Below are 19,247 nucleotides of genomic sequence, written 5' to 3'. Positions count from 1 at the left end.
TTTTTTTCCTGGTTCTCTCCCCCATCCCACTGCAGGGGGGAGCGAGCGAGTGGCTGTGTGGTGTTTAGCTGCCTGCTGGGTTAAACCACAACATCAGGGTTAACAATTGCACAGTATCTCCCTTGTTAGGAAAAGCACTTTATCTGGAGTTTCTGATCCACACTGACCCCAAACTCTTTTGAAGTGTGGGCCAGAATGGATCATTCTGATCTACTGTGATTTGGGATTTGCTTATTCCTCATTCTTCTACATGTTTTTCATTGCCCTCCCAGAAACAACCAAGTCTCTTATCCTCGTCTTCCTCTACAAATTCTTGCCTGATACCTTCTGAACCATTACCTCTTCTGGTGCATATCTGATTTCAGTTGGAAGGCGGGGAGCAGGGTGTGTTGTATTCTGCAAGGGCATATTCATCTGGAAAGAAGAAAGGAAGATGACAGTTGCATGAGAGTGAGAAATCATTCTGACCTCAGTCCACATGCACTTGTGATTAACACATTATGAACCAGAAAACATTTGATAGATATTGTGGTAGTCTTCCAGTTGTGAAGGCACCCAGCTGCAGGGGTGCACAGTCAGAGCCCAATGCACTCCTCTGGCCATGTTTGTCAGGACACATCATTGCTGTGACCGCGCAGGATGTGGATCAGGCGGCAGAACAGGCACTCCAGGGTCAATTCTCTGGATACTGCTGCTCATCTGCTAGGATGCAGTTCCCAAAGGTTCTGCCAAGCTTGAGAAAAGCATGGGGGAACCTGAGCCACAGTTTTGGTAACATCAGTTCCACAACTGGGTAATGGTGATGCAATTTTAGTTCCTTGAGGCCAGATAGAGAAAGGTGGTCAGGCACTTAATTTTCTAGTTAGGTGCTTAAACTCCTGTTGGGTTCAGTGGGACTGTCATTCCTACTTAAGTATCTAAATTCCACTAAGGAACAGTTCTCTGACTGCAGCCTACTATGGCAATATAAAGCAAAAATACGAGATAAGCCAGACCAGGGAAGTCAGGAACACTGCTGCCTTTGAGTTATTGATTTTAATCATTGTGTTCAAACTTTAGAAAGAAAGTGCAACCACACTTCTTCCTGTATGTAGTTTGTAAGAAAGCGACTCCTGACGTATAACTTTCTAATCTGCTTTATGTTGAAATGAAGCAAGAAGTGAAAAGATGGGGGGGGTGGGCAGAAACTGTCTATGCTTCTGCAAACCGTTTGCAGTCTTGTAATCAAAAGCAGCAGAATTACTAGCTTGCTCTCCATTTGCCTCTCCTGAGAAACAAAGGCAGCAAATGCAGAAAAGTGAAGAGAAACTTGCACAGAGAGAGCAAGGGAAAATCCACTGTTGGCACCTTGTAAATGCTGAGATCAATACTTTGATTTTACAGGTTTTGCTTCAGCCTACTGAGGTCACCTACCTGTTTCATAGTAATCATACATATGTACTGGCACTGGTTTGATATCTGAGACAGGCAGGCTTTGCTCCACACTAAAGGAGAAGCTGATTTCCTTCTGGGACACCTGGAAATGGCAAACAAGAAAATGCATCAGACTTTTTCTTTTCATACCTACCCCTGAGGCTAAGGTTGAACAGACGCATTTCTGGGTCAGACTGGGTGACAAAGTGCCATTCTACAATTCTCTCCAGATTGTAAACTTGATGTCAAATCAGATAACTGATTAAAAGCTGTTGCTAAATATGTTTTCTTGCTAAAATTGTGTGCTTTTTTTCTTTCTTCCTCTTCATATTTCCATTGCCAATTACCCCAACCATTCCCTGGTTTCTGGGGCTTTCAGCACATCAGCATTCATCCTCTCACTGGAAGTTGCTGTTAGTTTCTTTCCTTGGCTTTTCCCAGCTAAAATCACCTTCAGCATCCCTATGAATCTTCTCCCCACTTTTCTCTCTTTAATCACATTGAACTCAAGATCCCCATCCTCCCCTGTGGTTCTGTTCCTCCTTCCACACTCTTGCAGCCAAATGTCCCAAACTTTCCTCCTTGTTCATCTTCCTCAGCTTCAAGCTTTCTCCTGCGTGCCTGGGACTGTGCCCCTGCTCTCTTCTCTCTTTGTCCTTGTTTTTGTCTTGCTGACCTCTTTATAGGTATGGAGCCATGGACAGGGGCTCTGGAGGACTTTCTGCATCACTGGTGCCCTGCTGGGTAAACTTCACATCTCAACATCTCAGCTTCTCTGTGAATTCAGAATACTGACTCCAATCTTCCTTATCAGATCCTTGGAGACCAACTAATAAAAATTAGTGTTTGAGAGTGTTGTGGCTGAAACCAGGACAGAGAGGCAGATATTATTACTATTTATTTTTGCTTCCTCTCTCCTTCCCTTCTTGGTATTTTAAGGTCCCCTGAGTTTTGATTTTCATCTTTCTCCTCTCTCATTCCCTTTATTAATGTCATTGATGTGGGAGGGCTATTCTTTTCATACAGAAATCTCTCTAAAAGGGAGAGGTTGACACTGACTCCCTGTAAAACACTCTCAGATCAACTGATGAGAAACATCAGAGGCTGAAGAATATTATGTAGACTGGAAACTTTTGCGATATGGAATGCAACTTGTGAAATGCTATTTAATCATACAGCATTCTTCACGAAAAGTAATAAATACGTATCTCTTCACTGTCGACTACAACTACTGTGTATGTATGTTTGATGTTGGACTGAGTGAAGTCCCTTCATGTCTTTAAGACATGTATTGCTAATCTGCTATTAATGAGATTATTCTTTTATCTGTTTTAAACTTCCAATTTAATAAAACCAAAAAGAAACCTCCCAAACTTACTTTCTGAAGGTAGAAGAGGATGTGGTTGTTCTTGATGTCTACGTGATCCACAACAGAATCCTGGTACTGAAACTTTAAATAAGGCAAATGATAGCAATGTTAACATAGGAGACTTGCCAAAGAGACTTACAAATAACTATTCGATAGCAAAGTAGGTTTAAAGTGGCTGCCATGCTCCTGTTGTGCCACCCTGACATCTCGTGGCCAAAATAAGAAATGCCAGTTGAGTATTTTCATAACATGATGAGTGCAAACCAGTCACAATGAAAAATAGTTCTACTAGTCAGCTTTGCTGTATGTGACTTTTCTCATTAAGAGTGCTCTTATTTCAATGAGAATTCACAATTACACGACCATTTCTGCAGCTCAAGCTGGCTCACTTTCTAGTGCGTTGTACATTTTAAAACCCAAAAGTTTAAAAAAGTTTTAGAAAAGCACATGAGCAAAATTATTTTGCCATAAAAATACACAAAAATAAAATATTCCAAATGTTAAAAAACAGTTATTTTTTCCCATACATATAAGAAGAGTACATATAAAATACATATAAGTACATAAAGTATTTATAAAGTACATATAAAGAGGAGTAGGATGCCAAGCAGTGTAACATCTCACTGGAAAAATCTTCTAAAGAAAAGTTATGAATTTCATACAGTTCTAGTCAAAAAAGAAATTCAGACCTGAATGCTGAATGGTTATAAATGCACCTAGCTATGAGTAGACTCTACAACAAATTGCATCCTTTTTATCTACTTGGAGATTAAGGCTCATGGCTTGAAGATAATGCATCTGTTGCAGAACCTAAATTGCACTAGGAACTGAAATGAAGTGCTTATCAATGCTCTCCCCAGAATTGTCATCACTGTGACCAAATTTCTGGATAATAAAAGAAGAGCAATACCCACTTTTTCTTTGTTAAACTGTGCTGTAGAGGAAGGGATAACCATGTCAAAGGGATAACATTGCAAAATGCCCATTCGATCAATTTGCCTATGGCAGAAGTATTTCTTACATAGATTCTGTTAGGTTGTGATTAAAGGCTCAGCCACACAAACACAAAGGAGCACAGAGGAACAATGGCAGGCAGGGAAACCCCAGTAACCTGAGCAGGGCCACTGGAGCACCCTGACCCGGCTCCCCCCAGGGCTGCCACAGGGCAGTGACAAGCCCCATTGTGGGGGAGTGAGACCCACCAGGTGAGTCAACAGCAGAGTATCCCTGGATCACCTTACTGACTTAAGAGGAATGCTGCCTACAGGGGCACGGGGCTGACTATGGGATGCTGGGACTCACAGGAAGTTTAGGGGAAGAACCAGAAGTAACAAGGAGAGGCATAAAGTCCGACTGGGAGGAAAAAGCATGGGAAAATGGGATAAAAGTGTGGGAAAATGGGATAAAAGGGGCCGGTCGCACGTAAACAGGTTGGTGGTCAGTACACTTGCTGGCCATGCGTATCCCTGGATCACCTTACTGACTTAAGAGGAATGCTGCCTACAGGGGCACGGGGCTGACTATGGGATGCTGGGACTCACAGGAAGTTTAGGGGAAGAACCAGAAGTAACAAGGAGAGGCATAAAGTCCGACTGGGAGGAAAAAGCATGGGAAAATGGGATAAAAGTGTGGGAAAATGGGATAAAAGGGGCCGGTCGCACGTAAACAGGTTGGTGGTCAGTACACTTGTCTGGCCATGCCCTGCACCTGGTCACCGCAGTCTCTCCTCTCTTCTTATTAAACTCTGTTCCTGATTATTTTCCTGGGTGAGGGGCTCCCTTTTCTGTGTGCATGTGTGTGTATGGAGTGCAAGCCACTGAAGAGGGGACCATGGACCTCAGGGACCATGTGTCTAGGGTGCCAGCATCTTGAGAGACCAGACTTCAGGCCTGTTGTGTGTGGGTGTGTGTGTCAGTGGGTGGTCGCCTGTGAATATAAAGCTGGACTAGCTGGTGAGTAAGTTAAGTGGCTTGGCAACCACCTACTGAAGCAGGCATAAGTCTGGGCCAAATATTGAAGATACCAGAGGATCTGAGTTGGCTACAGGAGGGACCAGGAGGTCCGAGCCTGTTAGTGGAAAGACCATAAGGTCTTGGGGGCAGATACTGGTCAGGCCGTTGGGCTGGACCAGCTAGCAGACTCATTTGTGTGTGTTTGTGTGTGTGTATGTATCTGCGTGGGGCAACTGGGAGACCAGGGGATCCAAGCCCAGCTGCTGCAGAGACTGCATGTCTACGGCTGGTTACTGGAGGTACCCACCATGCACATGTGTGGGTGCTGGGGGGCTCAGTTCCAGCCACTGGAGTGGGGCTGTGGCCTCGAGGGCAGATATGTCCATGTGCCAGTGACTGGTTAGAACAAGGATCCAGGGGCAGTTACTGGGCAGACTGAATGTCTGAGGTCAGCTACCAGAGGGATCCACATCGTGTATTTGCATGTATATATGTGCGTCTGTACACATATATATATTTATTTATTTAACTTTTCCACAAATGAGCTTTCAGTTTGATCAGCCAGAAAGGGGAACAGGATAAGGCCATTTGTGTTACCTGTGTTTGTGTAAGTGCTGTCTTTCCTGTCTCTGTTGATCTGTGTGGCCAGCCATGTATATATGTATTTATGTATATATATGTATAGTGTGCATGTCTGCCTATTGGGAATACACACTTAGCCTTGCTGTTGGCTGGACCTGGGGATATGAAGCTGCAGCAGTCTCACCTCTGTTGAGCTACTGGGTTTGGAAACTCCTAACAGATTTGTCTTCAACAGATGAACAGCTACAAGTCTGAGACACAGAGTATGTGACAGAAGGCTACGCCCAGGGACTTTGCAGAATTCCCATAGGGCTCCAATTTGCTAATCAGAGACTATTTTTATCCACTTCCTATGTTTTCAGGGTTTACCATTCACTTTGCTACCATTCTTTACCTTTTTCAGGGAAGATCTTACAGGAACAAAACCTGAGAGCATCTTCACGTCAATAATAGCCATGTTGGAGACTTTGCGTTTTCCTGTGTAACTAAAATGAGAAAAGTTCCGTTAGTCTGGTCTGCAAATGGACAGGAGACCAGTGAATGACATTTTCAGGTCCAAATGATCCTGTTTGACTTCCTGCAGCTGCACAGTAGCAGTTAGCTGCCTCTACTCAAATCCTTCCTTGGATGCTTTACCAAACTGTGAATGCGAGGGGGTAGGTCAATAAGAAGAAGTTACCTGGCGGAGAGGACAAGGTCAAACTTTGGTGGGAAGTTGCTTGTGCAGGATACATTGGCCGGCTGTACGGACAGAGAAAATCCTGCAACTTTTTTTGGCAAATGGATGTTGTATCTCAGAGTGGTCTAAAAGAGATAGGAAGTGTGAGATGGTCACAGACTTACAGGCTTTTGTGGCTTTGGCATGAGGTATGGAGGGGAATGAGGTATAGGGGACCCCTTCTTAGTTCTCAGAGGGGTGGTGCTGAGTTTCCAGCTTGCTTACCTGCAGATAGACACAGCCAGTGCCATTCACTTCCACGCTGTAATTCCCTGGAATAGTGGGTAAGGAAGCCTGCTGCAGTAAGAAGCGGTTCTTGTCATTCACCTGGAAAGTCTTACTGGGGGAATCCATGAAGTTGACTTTGACTGTGTTAAGACTTGTTTTAGAGAAGGCGAGGTATCCATACTGGGCTAAAGCTTGAAGAGCAACAACAGTGTCCTGAAAAGAACAACGTGATCCCTAATTAGATAGATACCCAGCTGTAAGATGGCGCATGAGATTGGCACAGCTCCTATTTCCCTGGTGCTTTGTCAGTGCTCATAAATGGAGGGGGACTTTGCAAAGAGCTAAGGAGACAAGATACAAGTTCTGGGGCAATAGATTTGAATTATCCCAGGAAACCTGGGATAATGCTGTGTCAACAGTGACTGCTGTCTACTGCTAACTTGAAACTCAGGTAAATTCCCATTTTCTAAAACTAAAATGTGTATGAAGCTGCCTATGAAGAGCATGAAGTGCCTTGACAAGGAGACTTATGCGAGCACCATTCATCAAATATTATTCAAACGAATATGCAGTCAGGAAGATATGTCATACTATCGAGATCTAGCTTGCAGGCTGGACTACTCCCAGAAGCTTTCTTTTTACCACACCCAGTTGTTACCTGGCTGGAGGAGAAACCGCCATATGGGTTCTGTTGTTTGACAAGCCAGCGCACAATGCGAGAAATGTAAGATAAGTCTTCTGGAGTGAGTTTGGCTTTGTTGAGCAAAGCCAGGAGCACATAGCTGGTCATTTCAATCTCAGCAGAAGGGGCACGGGAATAGAACACAGGAAAATGTTCTGCTGGTGGCTTATGTTCTCTCTGCCAATGAACTGAACCACCTGAAAACAGAAAAGTAGGGTGTAAAAAGCATGGAAAAATTACTTGACGGTTAATTCACTACAGTATCGCATGGGAGATAGGTATACAATTCCCTCTCTGCCTTTACCCAAAAGTTTTTTCAGCCATCAGTGTCCTAAACTGGATAAGTTTTAGTTCCAGGGTGGAAAAGAAAACAGGAAGGGATGAAAAGGGAATTAATAGAGGGGGGCTGTAAAAGTCAAAGGGGTTGAAATGAAGGCAGTGCAGCAGAAGGATGCTAAGGCAGCCGCGGACTGGAGCACATGACATAGTCAAGGGAACTGGGTTTGTTCAATGTGTAGTAGAGGAGGGTAATGGGGAAACTAGGTACAATCTTCCACTACCTTGGACTGAGACTTCCAGGAGTCTCTCCCCACCTACACTATTTCATAATTCTAAGAAAATCAGGCCAGAGCTCAATCTTTTGTGAAGCCAAAAGAGACAGACAGAGTAGTTCATAGAGATAAATTCAGTAGCATAGCAGGCATGAAATGGGAAGGGAGCAGCATGAATAAGAAAACTGTACATCAGAATAGCTTACATCGTATCACAGGCCATTCCATTAGCTGTATTGCCTGTATCATGGCCATACTGCACTTACCATCTCTGATAGCTTTCTGGTCCAGCTTCTCAAGGAAGAATTGCCATCTTTTCTCGTTGTCAGCTAAGCCGTAAGCATAGGCAAAGAGGGCCTGGTTATACAGGTTGTGGACCCCATTGCCAAATGCAGTCTCCAAACAGCTCATGCCACTCTGAACGACAGGATGCTAGTAATGCAAAACATAGTAGGGTTGTCAGGTACTTGGATTTGTGTCTCAGCTTCTCTTTAAATACTTCCATCACTGCTTAAGCTGACATCACTGACCCTTCATGCTAAAAAGTTACATGATCCATGGCATGTGTAAGGGCCTACAGTGTGTATCCTGTGAAAAATGCCCTTTCGGTGGCGCTGCCTTCTTTCTGCATTTATTTAGAGGCAGCATGGCCAGACTAACAGAGCGCTTGTGACTGACTTGTGAGATGACCTTATGCAGGTCATCCTTTGTCCCTTGGTTGCTTTAGCTCTAAAACATGGATCATTTTTACAGAACTACGTAAAGTATGTTGAGACCTCATGATGAAGCAGGCTCTCTCAGATGGCTGTTATTACTCATTTGCTAACTATAGCTATCAAGAGAACTCTTCAGTCCTTTTAGCCTATCTCTGTGAGCTCTACTTCAGCTCAGACATCACCAGCACACTACTAACCATGTCCTGCCTATGCAGCTTCACTTATAGATGTGGCACCAGGTTTTGGAGCTTCTTATGAAGATATTGGGAACTAAATTAATGTTGCTGAAGAACTATTTGATTCTGCACAATGTTTTATCCTGCTGGTACTTAAATGATGCCCCATACCACAGTATCTGAGGGACATGCAAAACTCAGCATGCCTAGAACATATTTGCCAGAGTGGGAAGAATTCTCGTCTTCCCCATTTTACAAAGAACAAAAAATCAGCAAAAACCAGGGTCTCAAGGATATGCAGGAAGTGTATTACAGAGAACAGAACTCAGCTCTCATTCCCCTGTGCCTAGCAAGTATTCCAACCAGCAGCCCATTGTTTCCTTCCATTATTAACAATGACATAGGGAAACAGAAACACAGCTTGGATCTAAATGCACAGAGAGAGTGCATTGTAGGACTGAAGATTTGGATAGGTTGGACTTCGGACTGGGCAAATACAGAGAAAATTCCAAATTTGCCCACTCTGCATTGTTTAACATTGTTTAACACAACTGGATTCCTCGGGGATTTTTCAAATTAATCCATAGGAACTGGATACATAACTGATTTGTAACACTCATCAAATATTTATGGCAACTGCAGCGTTCTGGAAACAGATTTTCTCAGCTGACCCGACTGTCCTACAGTCAGTATTTACCACATTGTTAAAGAATACAGATGTGAGGACTATGACTTGTGCACTGTTTGACAAATGGCTGTCTGGACTAATAGAGCATAACAGCATCAAATACCTACCGCAGCAGAGTGTCCAGCCTCCAGCAATGCTGCCACAACGTAGGCTGTGAGTGAGTATTCACCTTCTTCTCCATCCTGAAGAAAACATAAGCAAAGAACAGGTCAGTACAGGTGTCCTAGAAAGAAACAAATTATCAATTAATTCATAGTTCAGATACCAGTTAGATTTGAGATCAGAAATAATTTGTCTCCCTGTGTGCACAGGAATAAGAAAGATGACGTTCACTCAGGATAAAGCCAAAATTATTTCATGCATTTTCTTGGCTTTTGCACATATGCAATAAAGCACATTATAGCCTGTGGCTGAACACATAATGCAGTGGTGGAAAATAAAACTTGAGACTTCTGACTCAGAAAGTTCTACTTGTTTCTACCTCATCATCAATACCAGATATAAGAATCACGCCCTGCTTGTATATGAGAGACACGAGAGAACAGTACTAGGAAGAGTAAGGGTGTGGTGATAACTTGTGTCTGGCAGAAATGATCCAAATCAATCCCAATGCCAGGACTAGAAGTTTGGGACTATACTTGTCTCAGTTACCTCCAAAACATTGTTGAAATGTGACCCAGCATTTTCAAAGCAGCCATCTGACTTCTGCTTGCTTGCCAGCCAGATCAAAGTTTGAGACTGGACATTGTCATCAATGTAGATGTAGCGTCTGGCTTGTGCAAATGACTTGTACACAAAGGCAGTGAGCCTGAGGGTGAACCAGAAACAGAAAGCAGGTAAGACATGAACAAGACCAAGAAGGTTTACCAGCAACTGGATATGCATAGAAAATGACATACAATGAACTCCATAATGTCTGAGGTAAAAGAAACAAGTGTTTTGTAAGTTTTAAATAAATAAGGTAGTTAAAATCCTGACATTAAAAACTGCCCTGAGGTTTCTCCATTAGTGTGGTGAAACCATTCTTTCAGAGCAGGGGTAAAGTATAGACACAGGTTGATGATTGATGATAGTAATTTCTAATCTTAATTAATAGAATTATGAAATAAACTAGGTGGGAAGGAACCTCTGGAAGTCTCCAGTCCAACCACCTGCTTAAACTAGGGCCAACTTCAAAGCTCAGTCAGGTTGCTCAGTCTCTTGTCCGATTATGTTGTGAAAATCTCCAGGGATAGAGATATCCACATCCTCTCTGGGCATTTGTCTCAGTGCTGCAGCCTTCTCCTGGGGAAGATTTTTTTTTTTCTTCCTTCTACCCAGCTGGAGTTTTCCCTGTTGCAACTTGAGTAAGGACAAACTCTTGTCTTTACTCTGTGCTCCCCTGACAAGAGTCTGACTCTGAGTCCCCATCTAGGTAGTGGAAACTTTACCTAGGTTCCCCATTAGCCTCTTCTACTGGCTGAACAAACACAGTTCCTTCAGCCTCCACTTGAACATTATGTACTCCAGCCCCCAGTCATCTTATCATCCTTTGTTGCACTCTCTCCAGTTTATTACTCTCCTTTACTAGGGGATCCAAATTAATTGAGTTATGTTCATTTAGTCTATTAAAAATAAGAATCACTTAATACTTTGATCATTTTTCAAAGGCTAAAGATCCTGCGCTAGGGAAATAGAAAGTGTCATCACTTACCATACACTCCCTTCCCTATCTCGGGTCCCAAAGGAGCTGTAGGATCCATCCCGGTGTTTGTATGATAGCTGTTTTTGGTACCCTGAAAACACAATAAAGACGACATATTTTCTAATCACAGAAAAGGACTAGTTCTGCTGTTTATTCAACTGAAGCAGTAAGACTTTTGGATTTAATATTAAGTAATGTATGTGTGGTAAATAATGTCAGCTACTATGAATTTTAGCTGCTTTTGCTCCTGGAAGTATGACATGCTTCTTTGTGGTGCTGTCATTGCCTGCTCCTATGCAATAAACATGGTGCTAGAATTCAGAGATCAGTGTTCACTGTGTAGAGCTTTAGAGTTCAATACACACGATCACAATATTAGTTGGAAGACTCTGAAAGCCTCTCACCTGTGGATAAATATCCAGTACCCTTGACTCTAATCTCTTCAGTCAGCTGCCCAGTCTTATTCAGATAATCCAGGGCATAGATGTTGGGTGTGAATAAGGCCATGTTCTGTTCTCCGCAGCCATAAGGCATATGGAGGAGGTTCTCCATGTTCCTCAGGGCTGTACCCAAAATGTCTCCTGAAGAATGAAAGATATAAGAAGTCAGTTCAGTTCAAACATGTTTTTATTACACAGCATTAGACATTTTTATATTACCTTATTATGAACCCAAGGGCAATGACCAATAGACAGTAATCACAGCAAAGACACATCTTAGAAGAAAGGCTGAAATGCCCCCATTTTTTATTTTTTATTTTGATGCAGGACACCTGGGAGAAACCGAGAATTTGAGAAAAAACTGAGCACCAATACTGGCTGGCATGGGTTCTGAGAAACAGCTATGAATCCTTAGAATGGGTAGACTTCCCTGCCCTTTACAACCTGCTTCCCATTTTGTGTGTACCTGTGAGAATGATGTGTGGGGTATGATGCTGATGGGCTACAGAGGCTGTATTGCACAGTATCAGCACACCTCACACTGACCCAGGCATGAAAAACAACCGTGTTTAGAAAACAATCTGAGTTCAGAACCCCAAAACATTTCCACTGAAGAGAACTGTCAGTCCTAATAATGATTTTAAGATTAGTAGAGTTGATTGGGACCTGAAAGTCTTATTCTATGGGAACTTATCGACTGACAAATGTTTTTCATTATGCGAAAGCATAAATTTGAAATTATGCAGTCAGCCAAGTTCTGAAGTCTTCTTTTCAAGAAATCAAACTATTTTTTTTCAGAGAAGTCTGCCTTAATCTTACTTTTCAGCTGAATTAACTGTTTTACTATACAGAACAGGATATGCTAATGCAGTATAATCTGAAATGCAATATAAGTTGAAATAATTTTACTATTTTGTCCTATTTTGATATGACAGTATTCCGAGCAACTTTTGTCTTTCACTGCCATTTTGCAAAGTAGGAAACATTTCCTCTAAAATCAAGATTAAGTATTTCCTCAACTTTACATTAGTTTTGCACATGTATGTGCAAAATGATGGCACTTGGTGTAGCACAAGAGAAATGCCATTTACTTTTGGTTTTAGTTTAAGTACTAAACTTACCAATGACAGAAAAATAAGCTCTGGCTGATCCCTGCACTAGGTTTCTTGGAAGGCTGAGAGACACTGGTTCAGAAATCATTATGCCTGATGAGAAAATGTAACAACAAGAATTGTTAAAATCATCTTTTTTCCAGAAGTCTTCACTTTGTAAGCATTACTACAGTGACTGCTACGATCTGCAGTCTGGGTAAAGAAAATGCTGCAGAGACTTGCCCAATGAATCAAAGGTATGTCTGAAAATCCTGAATTGTAGCCCAGCACCTTGACCCTGAGACCCTCTTTCCTCCCCTGGAAGGGTCTCTGGTTTTGTAGGACAAAACCTACAAGACAGTGAAGCAGTTCCACTGACTCCCTGGAATGAATGAATGAACTTGTCTTACCTTTCGTACAGATGAGGGAGCTCTGAGTCAATTCCTTTTTAATACCTTCAGGCTGTTTGATTGCAGGGAAGTGGTCAGGAAGAGGAAGAAAAGTGTAGAATATCACGATGAAACCGTGACAATTTAACGGTGTAAAACAGTATGTGGATATGGCTATCCAGACAGTGCACCCCTTGTACCCAGACCTACCCTATCTCCACTAGAATATCTCTTGGTCCATGGCTCCCTCTCTTTTACCCAACACCCTGTCCAGAGCACATTCTTTCTTAGAAAGCAGTTATAACATAGACATTTCCAGCCTCTGAGAGGGACTCTGTCCAACTAATCCTATGTGGCTGCTGCTTTATGATGCTCAAGATAAATCTTTTTCCTTCTATATCTGCCCTCCACCCTCCTCCCCAGTATTGGAGTCACAGACTTACCTTACAGGTAAGGTATGGATTCTTCTCCCTTCTGGCTACATCTCTACCAACATCCGTGGGGTGTCAGGGCATGTATGCTCATGGTCCCAGGAAGGAGACAGTGGCAGGAGGACAGTGGATGCCACTGATTGTTGTGATTTACACTTTCATTTTCATGTGGAGAAGCCTACTGTACACAGCTCCATCTGTGTCAGCTGCCTTGCCTCCTCACACTAGCTAACTGCTTCTAACCCACAGCTATAGGAATTGCAGTTTCCACAAAGCAGAAAGTACATGCAGATTTCCTACCATACCTCAACGAGTAAGGTTTGAATCAGGGTGTCCCTGTGAATTGTCTCCTCTTCTGGGGATATTTCGTTTCCAGTATCTCTGGTATTCAGTTTGGCCTCAGCAGTAATTGTGAATTTCACCTCACCTGGAAAGCCACCCACCAGCCCAAGAAAAGAAAGTTATCTTCAATGTCTACAGTTACCCCTAGTTTTCACTGCCTCTTGTAGGCTGATGGACTGCTGAGAAATGTATTCTCTCTGAAGGCAGCTCAGTAGAAACAAATTTCATGAAGGCTCCACGTCTGTCTGCTAGTGGCAAGGAATGGTTGCCTGGGGCCCTAGCATGAGCAATGAAATAGGGGTGATCCTGGCCAAAAAACTGACAGTACTCACTACCAGTTTCCACCTCTTCTTAGCCTTGTGTTGAATTTTCTCTGGCCTAGGGCAGTGTTGCGATAGTTATAGCTCTGCTGCCTCTTTCCTTCAGGTGGAATTTGTTAACTGAGGGACAACACTGAGGAGCAGCCTCAGTGCTGCTGCAGCACTGAGGAGCAACCCTGAAGTGGGCAGCTTTGCAGGTGTTACTTACTTCACCCCTGCAATCATTGCAAACTGGAAATCCAAAGGAGTTTTTTACTTGGAACAAAATGCATTATTATCAGAGTTACCAGGGAGAGACAGCAGCTTTCTTTTTTTCAGCTCTGCAGTATTATTTCACTGCATATCCAGTTTTCATCTCACTGTAACTTTGCATCTTTCTCAGTGAGTTTGAAGGAAATAAGTCATATTGAATATAGTGTTTTAGAAACAACCTTTTAAAGAAAAGGTCCATCTGTGGTTCATTTTGAGAAGAATCTTTGCTAATTAAAAGTTTTTTGTACTTCAACTTTTGGGGCACTTACACATGCAAGCCATTGTAACTGCTTTTTTTAAAAGAACGTTGACTTGAAGGCAGTGTGAATTAACACAGCTGTAAAATTGGGGAGGAGCAATGTCCTCTTTGCCTGTTGAGAATCCAGTCCAAAATTATTAGCAAATTTTATTCTTACTGAATACAGTTGGTTAGGTGCAAAACTGTCAGCTGAAAGATCACAGGCACATGAAATCCTGCCAGTATTTCATACATAATGTGGCAAGTGAAGAGTTCTTCCTAAAATGGATAGGAAATAGACTACCAAAATCAGAAGAGATAAAACATCAGAACAATTCACTGCTCATTCAGTGCGTCTAAGGGAACTTTACCGGAGGTCCAATACTAAATTTGTGGAGCAATTAATGGAGCTGTCCAGAATTGCCTGCCTGTGGATTATTGATGCTGCATTAAAGGGTGGGAGTAACAGAGGTAGAAAGATCAAACAGGGATATATCAAGGTGATGAAAAGACAAACTTACCAAGTTTGCGGGGGCTAACAGCCCAAATATAGGTTTTTCTTTCATTGGCACACACCCTTGCTGTATTGCCCTCTGGTGAAAGGATTTCTGCCTTGTAGTCACTCGACTTTGCCAATATGGCACTGACCTGAGACAAAGAAAGAAGGACCAAGATTACAAATGAAGTAGGCTGCTCCTAAAGTCAGGCTGCAGGGCAAGGGAGACTTGCTGGAGAAGCTATTTGTCATCTGAATCTGTGGGATGGTACCAGGACAGAAGCATGGGGCATTTCTCTGAGGAAGCGGCAAACCTGTCTCTTTTCTGCCCACTGTTAGTGTCTGTTTTTGACAGAAGTATACCAAGGTGTCTGTGCTCATTAGTCAAGTCTTCTTATAAGTTACTGTTACATAGAACATACTCAGTACGTATTGTGTTTTGCACAGCACAGTACCCATATCCTCTGCTCAAGTTCCTCCTTCAGGAGTGAAAAGAAGAACTAAATTATGTAGGGATAAGAAGCAAGTTCTTATCTTCCGTGGACCAGCCACAGTGATCATCGGCCACATTTTCCTAATGTTATGACACAGGGACAGGTCCAGGGAGAGAGGGTGAGAGAGTAATGTCAGGCTAAAGTGTAAGTTAAACACTCATTTCTGCATTTCTGATGCATTATGCAGGAGAATGCTGGGATGACTGGGAAATAGACAAACCATATAGGAACTAAAAGGGAACTTGATATACCTGGATGCATTTGTTGAGGTAGTTGAAGACATTGGCTATTAAATTAAATTTTTCCCCTCGAGTGACCGAGTATGGCAAGGTGAGATCCACAAAGAATGGTTGGAATGCTGTCAGTGAAACAGGTGAGGAGATGCCAAACCCAGCATCATCCTGCACGCAGAAAGCGCTGGCTTTCCATTCTGTGATGGTGTCAGGAATGGTGTAAAAGACATTGACCTGCCCCCTGGAACTGGGAAAAATAAGAAAAACAGAATGAGAAATTATCTTTGGCACTTTCAAGCCAAATTATAGAATAGGCTCCCTGCTTGGAGTTAGTACTTCTGTTTTCATCTCACTTTCTGCAAGATACCACTCCATATTTAAAAAAATATTATAAAGCTGGAAGTAAAGATGAAGGTGCTGGTGAACTACATGTTAAAAGGCACTTGGAAGAATACTCAGCTTTTCCAAATTAGAAATACCTTTTGTTTAAATACCATAATGCCCAAACATACAAATTAGAATCAATGAATTTAGATTAATGTTCTAGAACAGCCCCTGAATGAATAGTTAAGATGGAGATATTCTCATTTCAGATACTATGATAGCCTGGAAAGAAAAACAAAATAACCTGAGTTTTCTGCTGCTGAATTAAAAAATATGATGAAAAATAACAAGTTTTGCTCCTTCTCTTTCCTAAAGAAATGCTCTTATTTTACTCTTAGCCCTTATTCTTTCTCCCCATCAGAAGGATAGGGGACAGAGCACAGAGCAGATGTCATTCACAGTTCAAGTAGGTTTGACATTGTGTACAAGGTTGGGAGCTCAACGGTCATTGAGCAAGATGGGAAAAGGAGACCCACACCTACAAAGCAGACATATGTTCCATGGCTTCTCCCCAGAATTCATTTCAGCAACATGTATCAACTCAAAAATCCACACAAGAGGTAAGAAGTGAAGATAAAAATACTCACTCGGTATGAACCAGATCCCAAATCCAGGTCTCAGGGAAGAATTTCCGAACAGTGTTCGGAACACCACCCCCAGCAAGAATCCTTGACTCATCTAGAAGATTGTGTATGGTTAAAGTATAATATTAGAGAGGTCAGTCCAGAAGAATCTGAACTGCTGTCAGACATGCTCAACACCATAAATGAATATTAAGTATTCCATTTGAGCATTTTTCCATTCTTTTTCACATAAAAAAGGAAAATTCTAACAGATATAGGGTACAAGAAGAAACAATTTCTTACCTATTCTCTTTTCCCATGGGAAAATACTGGAAAATTTAGCTATTTCACAAGACGTTTCACTTTATTTCATATTGAAAGGTCTCATCATCCAGTTAGAAAGGCATGTTCCCTGTTCTCTACCACTAGCTCTCTTTGATTTGCAAATGGGCAACAGTAGCCAGTATTGTCACCAAAGCTTATAATGCTTTACAAACCTCCCTGAGAACACAATCATTTTTACCATGTTCAGTAGTTAAAACTGGAGCTGAATATCCAGTCCATTGGAAAACTACTTTTGTTCATATAGTCAAACTATAGGTCTGATATGAGGAACCGAGGCCTCTTTCCAGTTTTACTGTGGACTCAGTTGTGATGTCCAACAACTCATTTAGCATGGAGGTACCTCAGATTTCCTAGCCATATCATGGAAATAACAATACTTTCTTATTTTGCGGACTTAGAACACCAAAGCTTATAATGCTTTACAAACCTCCCTGAGAACACAATCATTTTTACCATGTTCAGTAGTTAAAACTGGAGCTGAATATCCAGTCCATTGGAAAACTACTTTTGTTCATATAGTCAAACTATAGGTCTGATATGAGGAACCGAGGCCTCTTTCCAGTTTTACTGTGGACTCAGTTGTGATGTCCAACAACTCATTTAGCATGGAGGTACCTCAGATTTCCTAGCCATATCATGGAAATAACAATACTTTCTTATTTTGCTGGACTTAGAATCATAGAATCACAGAATCATTGAAAAAATCTAGGTTGGGAGGAACCTCTGGAGTTCTCTAGTCCAATCCCCTTGAAGTAGGACTAACTTCAAAGTCAGATCATGTTGCTCAAGGGTCTTGTCCAGCTCAGTTTTGAAAACCTGCAGCAATGGAGATTCCAAAACCTCCTGGAGAACCTCTTCCAGTGTAGCAAAACTCTCATGGGGAAGAACTTCTCCTACTGTTGAATAGCAATTTCCCTTGTGGCAACCTATGACTGCTACTTTTGCTCTTTTGCTGAGCAATCTGACTTGGAGAAAGATAATCATAACTCTTGCTGATCTATAAACTACTTTGGAGACTATGTGCTAAGTATGCTAAGTGCTGTGTGAGTTCTTAACATTGGGAATTGCCATTATTTTTCTGCACTGACATTTCCTTTTAAATATTTAATTGAATTGTGATTTGATGAAAGGTTCCAACCTGAAAAACCCTGAAAAACTAATATCAGTTTATGAAGGAAGTAGCACCCTAGTATTCCCTGTCTTTTCTGTATGCACCCTGTACCTAAGTGAGAGAGAATGGACTGTACTGCAAGGACTGTCAGAAAAGATTACTAGAGGCAAACTGGGACACGTAGACCTATTCCCCAAAAACCCTCAACATGCTGGCTGTTATTTTATACAGGAAACAGTTTTGAAGACCAGGCAGACTGGAACTGGAGATACAGTCTGAAATTTCTTTACCTGGGCCATGGCTACTGACATGGTAGCCATAGTCAAAATAGGGATAATCTTCCATGTCTGATTTGTCTTCATTGCACAGAACTGGCTTCCGTAGCACAGAGTTGGTGAAAACCTTCAGGCCCATATCCTGAATGTGAAAGAATCAATCATGTCACTCGGGGCATGCACTAGCTACCAGGGCATGCCACTTCTCCCACCTGGGTTATCATACCTCATCTCTCTCCTCCCTCCTCACATCCCACCCTTTCAACCCTGAATGTCACAACTCTTCCTCTCCAACCTCTATGTCTTTCTTATGGAGCAGTGACACCTGGTGTTCTGTGAAGAGCAGTAATGATGCGGCTTATGTTATGTCTTAAGCCATGGAGCCAGCAGGCAGTGGAGGCAAGTGTATCAGGAAACAAGTGGCCTGCATCACGGACTCACATCTTTACTAGGAATGCCTGAGGTCATGAGCCAAGGCCATGGTTCTGCTTAGGAAAAGTCTACTGAAGCATGGGCAGGATCCCAGCAAATATATCGAATAGTGATTCTCAGTCTTCCTGAGTAAGAGGTGGGGATGAGAAGGCAGAAACTGGGTGATCAGAGACTTTAGGCAGTTCCAGGCATCAGCTGCCATCTCTTAGCAGTAAGAACCACCACCTGAGAAAGTTTAATGCTAATATGCATTAATTCTTCTGGAATACCTCCCACTTAAAGAACCACACAGAGCACATACCCTGAAAATCCTGTAGACATCGCCATCATGACTGACATTCACAGGTTCATAGTACAAGCCATCAAAAAAGGTGGTTTTGACTGGGGTACATGCCTCTGGCTTGTCATCTTCCAGGTTGAGCCCATTGTAGTAATAGCCATATAAATCGTTCACACGAAGTTGGTAGTACACCTGGGAGGTGAGAACGACTAGTGTAAACACAAGGCAGGTCCCAGGCAGGTGCAAAATCACATATATTCAAAGCTTATGGTGGCCCCTGAGCAATCCGATAGACCATGATGGGTTTGCCTAGTGATGCCTACCTAGAGATGAATAAGCAATTTGGCTGGTGATACACAAGAAGGACTGGAC

The 19,247-nt window shown here is 42.3% G+C and overlaps 1 protein-coding gene across 1 annotated transcript in view; it reads right to left on the bottom strand.

Moving 5' to 3' along the window:
• Nucleotides 1–361: 361 nt before the first annotated feature.
• LOC103899964 (ovostatin) overlaps nt 362–19,247 on the bottom strand; it is a 32,141-nt gene continuing 13,255 nt past the window's right edge. The window contains exons 16-35 of the mRNA XM_019472406.1: nt 18,897–19,067; nt 18,191–18,305; nt 16,457–16,547; nt 15,504–15,732; nt 14,784–14,910; nt 13,416–13,537; nt 12,701–12,752; nt 12,321–12,404; nt 11,164–11,340; nt 10,769–10,850; nt 9,727–9,883; nt 9,183–9,257; nt 7,762–7,927; nt 6,921–7,141; nt 6,260–6,475; nt 5,996–6,120; nt 5,711–5,801; nt 2,792–2,863; nt 1,414–1,516; nt 362–414 (exon numbers count right to left, since the gene is read on the bottom strand). Coding sequence (XP_019327951.1) covers nt 362–414; nt 1,414–1,516; nt 2,792–2,863; nt 5,711–5,801; nt 5,996–6,120; nt 6,260–6,475; nt 6,921–7,141; nt 7,762–7,927; nt 9,183–9,257; nt 9,727–9,883; nt 10,769–10,850; nt 11,164–11,340; nt 12,321–12,404; nt 12,701–12,752; nt 13,416–13,537; nt 14,784–14,910; nt 15,504–15,732; nt 16,457–16,547; nt 18,191–18,305; nt 18,897–19,067 — 2,529 coding nt within the window. The remainder of the gene's footprint in view (nt 415–1,413; nt 1,517–2,791; nt 2,864–5,710; nt 5,802–5,995; nt 6,121–6,259; nt 6,476–6,920; nt 7,142–7,761; nt 7,928–9,182; nt 9,258–9,726; nt 9,884–10,768; nt 10,851–11,163; nt 11,341–12,320; nt 12,405–12,700; nt 12,753–13,415; nt 13,538–14,783; nt 14,911–15,503; nt 15,733–16,456; nt 16,548–18,190; nt 18,306–18,896; nt 19,068–19,247) is intronic.

Source organism: Aptenodytes forsteri, unplaced genomic scaffold (genome assembly GCF_000699145.1).
Source record: "Aptenodytes forsteri isolate BGI_AS27 unplaced genomic scaffold, ASM69914v1 Scaffold756, whole genome shotgun sequence".
In the NCBI taxonomy this organism is placed as follows: Eukaryota; Metazoa; Chordata; class Aves; order Sphenisciformes; family Spheniscidae; genus Aptenodytes; species Aptenodytes forsteri.
The sequence above is the reverse complement of the archived record's forward strand: the minus strand, read 5'-3'. Positions and strand labels throughout refer to the sequence as shown.